General features: G+C 41.2%; 1 protein-coding gene across 1 annotated transcript; it reads right to left on the bottom strand.

Moving 5' to 3' along the window:
* Window positions 1-1,622: 1,622 nt before the first annotated feature.
* Window positions 1,623-11,021, bottom strand: LOC145441390 (alpha-1,3-mannosyl-glycoprotein 4-beta-N-acetylglucosaminyltransferase A-like). The gene is made up of 4 exons (XM_080319240.1): window positions 10,126-11,021; window positions 7,478-7,690; window positions 5,429-5,694; window positions 1,623-2,309 (listed from the first exon to the last, which is right to left on the bottom strand). Exons 1-4 carry the CDS (start codon window positions 10,636-10,638, stop codon window positions 2,249-2,251), a joined length of 1,053 nt encoding a protein of 350 aa, XP_080175366.1. The 5' UTR covers window positions 10,639-11,021; the 3' UTR covers window positions 1,623-2,248.
* Window positions 11,022-11,506: the final 485 nt, after the last annotated feature.

Raw genomic sequence — 11,506 nt, 5'->3', positions numbered from 1 at the left:
TTGCGTAATGTTGTTATAAAAATGTTCAAAATTAGTCATTCATGACCATCCATAGTAAATACCAATAATCATTGAAGTTTTTCACAATTCATTTTACTGATCTTGACAAGTGAGGCACTGCCACAGTTGCCTCCCCTGACCGCACGTCACGGGACTGACGACACGAGGAATGTAGCAACAACGAACAAATTAGTAAAAGATCCTACATCGTCACTGCTGGTAACGGATCGAGGCAGTAGAGAAATTAAACTCGTGACAACGATAGATCGGAATATGTCTTGATAATAATTGGCCCTTGCAACCGCGAGGATTCTTTCACGGTAGAATAGTTATAGTTGTCCAAAAAGTTGCCTGATATAAGAGCGTGTGGCACAATAAAATCGGAAGTGTCGTTGACGTATGCCAATTACGTCTAATATATGACGAAGATGTTTTCCCAAGTAATACCTTTCAACTGCGTTTATCACGGGATGGATTTCTTTCACTGAACAGGGCATGTTCTCAGGTTTATAATTCGCCTGCCATCAACGAAATCAGATCTGAAGTCAAAATCGATTACCGTACCAAACTGTGGTTCTTGATCACGCAAGTAATGCGCGAACAGTGAACACTCCAGTGAGATTTCATAATGAGGCACCTATACAGAATGTGTTTGCTCGTCCCTGCCATTAACTCTAGCCAATCCTTGAAATCAACCCGGAATGCAAATGATTGATCAAATATTTGTCGATAGATCAGGGGTCACCAACAAGCGGCCCGTGAGGTCATACGGTATTTTGCGGCCCGCGACCCGAATTCAGATTTCGGAAGTACGCCTGGTAAAGCATTTTAAAATATTGAAACTGATTTCAGTTAAAAATATTGCTGTTGTTGTTTAAAATACGCTATTCTCCTCTGCCTAACGTCACTATTTCTGCCAAGAGCAATAAGACGCTTAGAAAACGACTTCAGGCTTCTTCAGAAGATCAAACTTTACAAGGAGCGATAATTTTCCAGCAAATTTCGTGTTTGGGCAATCCCAATTCTTTACTCGCTGAAATGCATTGCCAGGCATAGCATTTTTATTAAAATATTATTTCTTTTGCGCTATACAAGCCCGTCGCCCATGTTAGAGAGCTCAGAGTTGTGCAATGTACAGACGTAAAGTTTTAGAACGGTGGTTGTTAAAAGGCGTGGACTATTTTATCTCGATATTGAATTCATGCGGCCTCTACGAAATTTGAAAAGTGGCCCGCGACCCGTTTTGAGTTGGCGACCCCTGCGTTAGATGATAGTAATCCGTATCCTGAATGAATATTGAGAGGGAAACAAAATTCAGCAATCAAGTCCGGTCACAGATGCATATGGAGGTAAGCAAGTACGCGATGTCGCAATTCCCAAAACCCAATATTCTAGTTCAGGAAGGCCGCCTCTACGTAGTGGCTCTGAGATTGATGTTATGTTTTCTGTCTGTCACAGCGTCGCAATATCTTGCGTGGGTGAGTTTGATACTATGGTAAATTAGAGTTTAGCATTATATCATTACCTTGCAACAACATATATAATTGCAGTACACCTTACTGAATCTTAAACGGGATCGCGCCAGCGATGCTTCAAATGCGTTGGTAAACGACGAAAGCAAATAACCTTAAACGTGTATTGAACGAGAAGCTCCATTGAATAGCAGCACTACCATTAATTATCTGTAGGAAAGTGAATAAAAATAAATATGCACTAGGCCAGGGACGGCGAATCACCAATTTGAATTTGAATAAACATCTACAAAACATCGAAGCCAGCAGTTCAGCTATATGACAGCTGGAAACTACACCTAATCAGCCTAGTAATATAAGACTTGCTGAGAAGCTGTAGTCGCAAGTTGTCATTGATGTTGACATGTCACACAGGCTCGGTGACCGACTTTTATCCGAATTCCATGATTGAGCCATAGAATGTCCGCCATCCCTGCGCTAGGCTGATAGAAATTGTAAATTCCGAGTGAAACGTGCAGCAAAATACAAAACCGAAGCAACTATAAGATTTATCACAACATCGCAATCATAAATATAACTATATTGCAACAGAGTCTATTGATAGAGTGCCGACCGCGCTGAATCAGGAAGTCAGCGGTCGATTGCATCGTTATTGCGGATGCTTGTCGGTCAACAATTCAAAGCAGCGTGTACCGAGCTCTGAGTAGTCAGCAGAATATCTGAGCCGAATGCGTGAGTTCACGTTGATGTCTTATACGCGGTCCAAACTGGATTCGTCATGTCTTTTTGAAATTCTTATCTTTCAATTTCTGGATTTTTCCAGGAAACGATGACGACCTGAAACAAATTCGCAGTGTTAAGAGGGCTAGCACCTCAACAGGGTTATCTCGCGACGGGCTACCCCATCACCATGAAATTTTCACAGCTGGTATACGCGTCGCTATGCTATAAACAAAATATATACCCACATTGAAATATACTCGAATATAACCCTAACCCTAAACAAAATATCAAAAATTGTAGCTCTAGCCCACAGAATTCGGATTTGACAAGAGAAATAGTGTTCTGACACACCAAACACCGCACCTCAAAATTGTGGTGCCCCCTTTCCGATCAAGCACCTGTTTTAGAAAGTAATATGACTTTCCTATATGTTGCTAAAATTTGGAGAATTATGTGCAACTCATCTTGGAGAAATTTCGTTCGGAAATTTCAGAATTCAATGTGTTTTAAAAAAGTCATTTGGGATACAGACCTTCAGAATAACGCGAATAAATTAACAATATGAAGTCATTGTTTCGCGTTATTCAATGTGTTTTAACAAGTTTGCAGCGAAGTTCTGTAACGCGAACCACGATATACCTAAGCCAAACGGAAATTAGGAAAATAATAGATCTGGATGTTGGCTTTTCAAACAATCACGAGCGAGTCATTTACGACAAAAATTTCGTACAAATTTTCTGTTTATGATGAAGCGATATAACGGAATTTTACAATGGAGAAAAACACTATTGAACATTTTCGCAGTAAAGTAAATACCAACGGTATGCTCAGTAAAATTGAAATTTTGCATTTTTACCTATTTTTGTTAAGATAAGGCGGTGACGTAAGAACAGAGGAACCATGTTAATAGTTCCAACCCCTTAAACGTAAAGCTACACAGATCAATTCGCGCGTTTAATACATCGCCATAAACGGACAGCGATCAGGGATAGGCAAATTCGAATGCCTGAGCGATTCGAATCGACTATCACTTCCTATGACGTCATACGAGTATGGATGACACGGAAAGTTCGAATATGTAGAGTTCAACAGTATATTCTTATTGAAATAAACCAGAATATTTTCGGGCTAACCCTCGTTAGGGGTAATCGTCAGTAACTTAGGGATGGTGTGAACCTCTGAAAGGTTCAGGTTCGTGTGAACGCGAACCTTTTTGAAAGGTTCTGTGTGAACGCGAACGTGAACCTAATGACGTCACGTGACGTCATATTGCTAATTACAACCCAACATTTCAGCGAAGTGATAGTCTATATCATTCTACACGATACCTAGCGATAACTCGGGCCACATAATGCCACAATGCTGAAGTACCTATTACCGTTTTAAACGTCGCCAAATATATCGACTGGGGCAATCAAATGATATAATAATCCCATAAAATCAATCTCTTTCGTCGCTTTGCCAACAATTTCGACGAGTAGTTGCAAGGGAATATAAGCTTAACGGTCTAGGCCAGACCGGACAATGCATTCGGCGTCTGAGTATTGCGACGTTGATATTGAGCAGAGTGTAAAACGAGTTTCTATACTTACTACCGATATTACCCCATTAACAAGTTATACAGCTGTAGCATACCAACATCCCGATAGCGTGGATTCTGTTGTTATGATACAATAAACATATGAAGTCAAGATTGACACCGTACACCTGCAAGATATTTTCCATCAGACAACGATATCAATTCCATTGATTGGTTTATTAAGCATCATTCGCTGACTACATGTAGTGTATTTCGCCCTTGATGTTGTGTCATTGCGGGTCAAGCTCACAGCAGAGAGCCACTAAATATTCACAAATGGAAAGCTGGATATTTCGAGCAAACTTTTGTAACAAAGCACGTAAAATTTTTGTGATTATCAAGAGGTATGCTCGTTTAGTGTTCATTTTTTGTTATGCTGCCGGCGCCACGCATAGAGTGGTCCGCAGTTGAAATGCAATAAATTTCAACCAAAGATGTTATAATGATGTGAAAATTGTAATACATGGAAAAGGTTCACAGTGCAGAACCTACCAAGGTTCGTTTGTGAACGTGAACCTCTAACTTTCCGAGGTTCACACACAGAACGCGAACGTGAACCTCGCGTTCACACCATCCCTAGAACTAGTAGAGAGAGAATTGGAAAGAAAATTGTATTGAATATCAACTAACGTTTCACCTAATATGAAGTCATCGACATGAACTACGGAATAATCGAGGCGATGAGATCGCTCACCTTAAATGATACACGAACTGTTAGCAAAGACTAGGTTGGCGTATTTTGATAAAAGTCGACTCCAAGGCACGTAAATGAAGGCGTGAACGGCCTCTCCCGGCGACGCGAAACCTGTCGTCTCGATAACATTTCGCACAGACAGAATCATCCGTCAAATGTTTGCCAATGGCCATGAATTCAGCCATTCCGGCCGAAAATATTCGAGTATATAATTCAATATGAATATAATATTGAATTGTATATTAAAATTCTGTACCTCCAAGACCTCTTCAAATGTAGCTTATATGCGCCCACAAAGAAATTGATGTCGGCTATACACCGCATAAAGGTAATTTGGGCTTTTTTTCGATGAAGCATGCTCCATAGGACTTTGTGACAATGCTGTGGGTTGATCACGGTTTCACAAAAATGTCATTTCCGCTAACTAGCGTAGCTTAATACTACATGTTTTAGACCCGTTGACACGATCAATTGAGGTTTCGGGACTTCCGCGTCGCAGGACAACATCGAAACTGTAATTCTCGTGGCTCTTAAGCTTTAGTAACCCGCAGAGTCATAAAAACGAAAATATACCACAATACACATCTAATACATTGCTACAGATTCCGGGGCACAACAGTGCATCGATAGAGTGTTAAAAGAAGAAAATCCTTGAAATGTGATTTCCGCACAAAACCGAATGGTTCGCATGCCGCACGTACAGGCAACGCATCATTTCCCAACAGCTAAGCAAAAAGCGCGTATTAAATACCACGCTTTCCGGTAATTACCAACGCATCGCTGTGCGTTTTGCGGCATGAGAATGTAACGGAATTACCCTCGGTTTAACTGTTGTTGCTGTTGGGGATTTATGACAATATGTGTTCCCAAATTCCGTTAACATATCAAGTATTTACGAAATATTATGACTGACATTATCGACACTCGCATTGCAGAGACGAAGTAAGAACATAAACTTACGTTCCGATATGCTGAAAGAGGCTTGGCTTGTAGACGACCTCGACTTCGGCGACAGCGGCGGAGCATTCCTTCTGGCTCTTGCCGATGTCGCAAACCCGTCCGCGCATATAGTCGTACATCAACCAGTCTAGAGGCTTGTCGGACCAAAACAGCTGGATATACTTGATGATGGAGGGCAAGATATCGCGCCGCATCAGTTTGCCGATCGCGCCGAGCTGACAATACGATATGAGCACGAAATTGCGGTCTTCTTTGGACTGCGCGTCCTGCAGATTCATAAATCGTTATGTGGCATCAGAAATGTTACTGGCTTTGATTTCAACGCGGCCCAGTAGTACTGTTATAGGAGCAAATGAATAGTTTGCCTTTATGAAGAAGACTATTTGAGCTAAGCATGACGAATTGTGTGTGTGGAATCAGACGTCAAGTGACTATTTTTAAACAACTCACAATGCTATCATTAAAGCGTAACGTCGGCCGTACTTCCTGCATAGGCACAACGAAACGAGATGGAAAAAGAAAACATGGATTTACATTCTATACACATATCCTGGTTTGTACCAAAGGGCTTTTGGAACTCTGTATAGTCTGTACCTAAATGACATGATTCAAATTACTATCTGTATCAGTAGAGTCTAGTGCTAGTCAATAAACAATTTCATCAGATCAATACACCACACGATTGCGATACAACCAAAAGAAACAACTTGGAGTAGTCTTTGAAATCAGTAACCCAACTGGACCTTGGCGATGTAAAGAGGATGCATGCTCACCGGATGAATAGAAATAAAGGATAACATAAAATGACTCTCGTGGTTTGTATCAAAACGCCTGCGTAGAAGCAGCATCGCCCATAATAGCAGGGATGAGCAAATAAGCCTGGATTAGGCCAGGTTAGCCTGAACCCTGACCCGCGGTCTGCGTGCGTTTCGGTATTTCGCGACCCGAGAACACTATACAGTTATACAGATCGGACATTAGTTTTAACTATCGTAACCTTATTTTTTCTACCGGTGCTGCTCGCAGAATCAAGTATAGTGTGTAGACTGTAGTTCTTCAATCGCTTATTACTGAACAAGTACTTTTACAAATAGATTTCTTGCTGGAAACGGATTAGAATATAGTTGATATTCAACGCAGAAGCGTTGTTGAAGACTTAATTGGGACAACATATATTTTCTTCAATGAGTCCCAAGGCGCGTTAAAGGCCACTCTTGCTTGACAAAAACACGATCCGAGGATTCAGACTGATTCCCATGCTGATATCCTTGCCTTTAAGATTAAGCCACACTAGCGTAAGTATTGCGGGCTCAATAGCAAATCCAATGAAGCCCTGCCTACCACGTTTCGTTCGTCAGAAAATCACCGCTACAAAGGTTTTTGGATGCTATTAAAAGCAAAGAACTGCTTCCCCGCCATATAGATTTCGCGCAGAAAACGTGGTCAATGTACGGCAACATAGGATGAAAGCATCGCGGCAAGGGACATGTATCGTTACGCCTGTCGCACACCGAACCTTTATCACACAATGTCCTAACAATGAACCACAAAAACCTATAGAATCTTGAACTGGTCTTTAGAAGTGTCGTATAAACTTTGCTTCCTAGTAGAAAATCGTCATTTGAGTCTCCAATAGGCATTGACCATTGGGACAGGGAATTATGTCGGTTTAATTATTTCGGACTTTCACATTTGCGGCAGCGAGGCTTTAGTCGCGACGCGATACTTCAACCAACCAGGATATGGTCATTGGGACTTGGACGCGAAAAAGAAATTTCTCACAATTTTGAATTTTCACTAGAGTTTCAGCTGTAGTGATTCCAAATCGGAGTTGCATTTTAAAACCATTCTGATTTACGGGAATCGATCTGTTTCACTAAATATCACAATGAAATGTCGACATTGCGTTCCCCAAGATTTACGCCTAAATCAAGAATGGTCGCCAAGAATGCACACTACATCAAAAATCATTAATTCGCACGATAAGAGCAAGCACAGGATCGAGTGTCAAAGTCATAAGAATCTGTATGAAAAAGAATAAAAACTTACCAAGTATATGACAGAGAGATAATCCTTGGTCGCGACAATATCATCTTCTAACATAAGATAGTACTTTGGTTGCAGGGAATAAGAATACATCATAAGATAAATTTGGTCTAAATTCTGCTTCGATCGCCATTTCACTCTCGAAAATTCGTCATTGAAACTTGGGCGGAGCTGCGCTTGCCAGTCCGGAAAATAATCCTTCGGGGGATATATAACCTGACGAAATAAAAAAAATAATATCAAAATACTCAAATTACAAGTATACCCTACCGCCTAACTGCAAGGTATACGATGTATACGAGACTGCATCATTGACACAATGAGTATAATAGGATAGCTAACAAGCCCCGGGACGAGGACAACGGTTGTTCGTAGCCATACAATTTCACGGGTGTTAACGCGACTAGCCTATAGTCTCGCCAAGATATCCCTGGTTCGATAATGTCGATGGTATATCAACGAAAATACCTAATAGTTTTTGGTCGCAAGCATCAATTAATGAAGGATCATAGTCTCCTAAGCAACCACGAAGTATTATTGGCAGACAGCTCCATAGCAATCCAAAAGAAAGAGCTTATTAGGTAAAAGGATCGCATTCCTCGCGAAAGCTGAGCCCAACAGACCCAACTTGCAATTCGTTTACCGGTGACGAAACTTCACGTTCTAACAATTGGCTCCAATCCAGTACCAAAATATAGGCGTGTGTACTACAATGTGGGTATATAATTACTTTCCACGGTTCTCACGACCCAGAATTCTTTCCGGTATCGACAAAACAAGTTTAATGAGAGCAATCCAATCTCGATAAAATATATCTGTTTACATGCAATCTGTTACTGTAGGGAGTGTAGGGTGTTATTGTCGGCGCATGGCTTCATACAGGACTCGAAATGGATGTTATTTTGTTTGTTTTAGTCGTATTCACTGTGTTTTTCAACAACAATGACCATTTACACCGGGGCGATATTCTTTTAATGTGATTCCGTATTTCCCGACTTGAAGCACGGCCCACTTCTTGGCTTTTTAAGACACAGCTAACGCCAATCAGATGGCGAGGAGAAGCCAACATACAAAGTGGTATTTTAACTAGCAGAATGTTGCCCACTGCCCCGTTTGCTCATAACAGCCAAACTTGTAATAGTTACCATACGTCCTGATATACGCGAGACAATGCCACTTCTTTCCCCGACTCGAACTATTCTACATAGTCAGCAGGTGGGTAAGTAGAAGTGTTTATCCTTTTTTGTTTAGTAATCATGTGCGATATGACGCAGCCATAGTGATAGCCTAGTAATAGTGCTATTCCTGATGGTCGTGCAACGCGCCATATCGGTCACAGGCATATTAGTTTGGCAGCGAAAATTTCCAAAATTTCATGAAAATTCCAAGTATATATGCCGATGCCTCGATCGTCTTATCACTGTGATACAGAATTTAGTTTCAATCGGTATCAAATCATCAGCGCGGCCATGGTAAACACTCGCTATATCGTAACAACGCCTATCATAGAATTATCAGACACGTAATATAATTGAACCCTTTCATACAATGCGGTACCATCAGTGATCCATAAACTGTGTGCCGCGGCACGGTAGCGGGCCGATTCTCAGGTGTGCCGCGAATCTTAAAAATTTTTGGAGAACTGTAAAAACATTTTAAATGAGACACGCAGACAAACACATGCTACTTAAAAGCTCTCCAACAGCTTTACTAGCTAATAAATGCGTACATTTGACCATGACCATGACCATGACCACGAAACCAATGATGACATATTGCCAATGAGTGGGGTAATTGAAAAGTTATCATTGGGCTGCTATGTCTCGAATAAAGTCTTTGATTCGTTTCGCGCTCAAGTCATAAACAAGAAATCGTCCCGCAAATCATGAGCATGTTGTCTGAACTGCAATATTACTTCCCAGGGTTTGTTGTTAACAACTCTCGATGGGCAGTAAATCCATTAGGAAGCAATGAATCAAGCAATATCTTTTGCACATAAATACAGCCTACGTAACTATCATATAACCCTGCTTTTGCAGAAGATGAACACTTCATTGATCGACGAAACGCCCAATTTCTACGCTGTCTCCACAAAGGATGGGTTTGGGTTGTATCCTTCCAAATCCTATTCCATGATTGGTGCGAAAGCAACGAAACTTTTATTTTCATTTGCACCTTCATGTCTATGCGAACATAGCATTTCTGATTTGACTAAAATTAAAAGCTATAAACGAGAGAGACGACTTGGAATTGACGACGAAATATGAGTATGTTTGTCGGCAATGCAAAGTCGTTTTAGTCGTATGCAGCATAGCCATTGTATCATAAACACGTTAAAACTGTTTCTGTAGCAACTTTCTTGAATAGGTAGGTGTGCCGCGAGCATTTTAGAAGTTTTCGAGCGTGCCAGAAGCCGAAAAAGTTTGGGGACCATTGGCGAACCTGGTGAGCCAACGTTTATGACGATATGGACTACAAGCAAGTACGTCAATATTGACTAATGGCCAAGATCTGATACACCGTACACTTTGCCGAGGAGAAAAGCGGGTTCCGCGGCAGCACATATGTAACTTGTAAGCCGAAAGAATCTTCGAAAATGCTACATGTAGCAACCGTTTGTTAGCACATCGTAAATACGCGATTTTACTTACGTGTATTAGTCCAGAGCTTATCTCCTTCGGATAACTTTTCTTGATTCCAGACTCGATTATTTGCCTTTTATCATCATCCTCTTCGCCAATATAGACAAGGATGACAACACTCGAATAATTACCCAAGTTCGTAATCAATGAATAAAGTGTTTCATGCAGATAGCTAACGCTTCCTCTGGCTATCGTTGGTATTCCTAATACAAAGTCTTTTCCCCTTACATTAGTTGGAATATCCAATTCAGTCAATGCGGGATAAGTAAATATATCGCTCCATTTGGTCCGATTGAATGACTGCGGTAAGCTGGGTTTACTTGTAGATGAACTTTCCTCCCGTGAAGATGAGTTACTACTTTCGCTTTTACTGAGATCAAAGGGAACCGTTGCGTTTGATGTGCTGCGACCGCCGCCAACAATCTTTACAGTGCTTCGGTCGATGAATTTTCCAATGGTGATTAAGAATACATTTATTATAATAAGATAGCTTGCTACAGTCTTGAACTGGACTGCTCGCATGCTCCGTAGAGGCAAGTCATGAACCTGTGAATGTAAAAACTCAAACAGAAAGCAGGAGCAAGTCGGTCTATTGAACGTCACATGCTCTTCAAAAAGCGTCTATTACAAATCACCATACTCAAAGAGTTCTGGCTTTAAATTACTTCCTCATCCGCTCCCTGCTCAAATCTAAACACACTTTAGTTTGCTGAACAATACGTAATAGCTGAACAGACTATTTGTAACAATCATGCCCATTATGAAGAAATATTGCGCATTTTAACAACATCTGTTCTGTATTCAGTTATTCGACAATCAACATACGCAGTACACACGCTCTGCTATATCCAGCGGCCTATACGATAACTATCCCCGACGGACGCGACCTCTGCACTGAGTATAATAGCAATGGTGCCTACAATACATTCTCATATTTACACACATGATCTGCGGTGCGAAGACGAGGCAAGCGAAGCATGAACGTACCAGTCGTAGTGAGTGATGGTTGCGTAATGTTATTTAAGCTATCTTGGCATATATCAATGCGCCTAAATCAAGTCGCAAGCCAGTTATATTGTTTAACATTAGTCCGGGGTTCATACAGTATGGTACCTTTAGCTGTAGGTACCATTATTGTGTTCGGCTGTTTGCCTCCACCCGTTCACGTCTCTGCTATACATAATTGGTCGATCTGTAGGAGGCGGTCCATTAGAACGTTATAAGAACGAATACCGCGGAAGAGGTATCCCGCTTATCAGCTTCATACAACGACCCATATAACGGGCTTGAACGAAACAGCCCATTTTTTGTGTTGGTGTATTGTACAATTCGTTCACCGGCTCCTGGAAGGTGAAGGCGCGACGGGGTTGTTCTTCGTCAAATTGTAGTT

Source organism: Botryllus schlosseri, chromosome 6 (assembly GCF_051294905.1).
Source record: "Botryllus schlosseri isolate E-star chromosome 6, Bs_hap1, whole genome shotgun sequence".
Lineage (NCBI taxonomy): Eukaryota > Metazoa > Chordata > Ascidiacea > Stolidobranchia > Styelidae > Botryllus > Botryllus schlosseri.
This window is presented reverse-complemented; position numbering and strand designations above follow the sequence as displayed.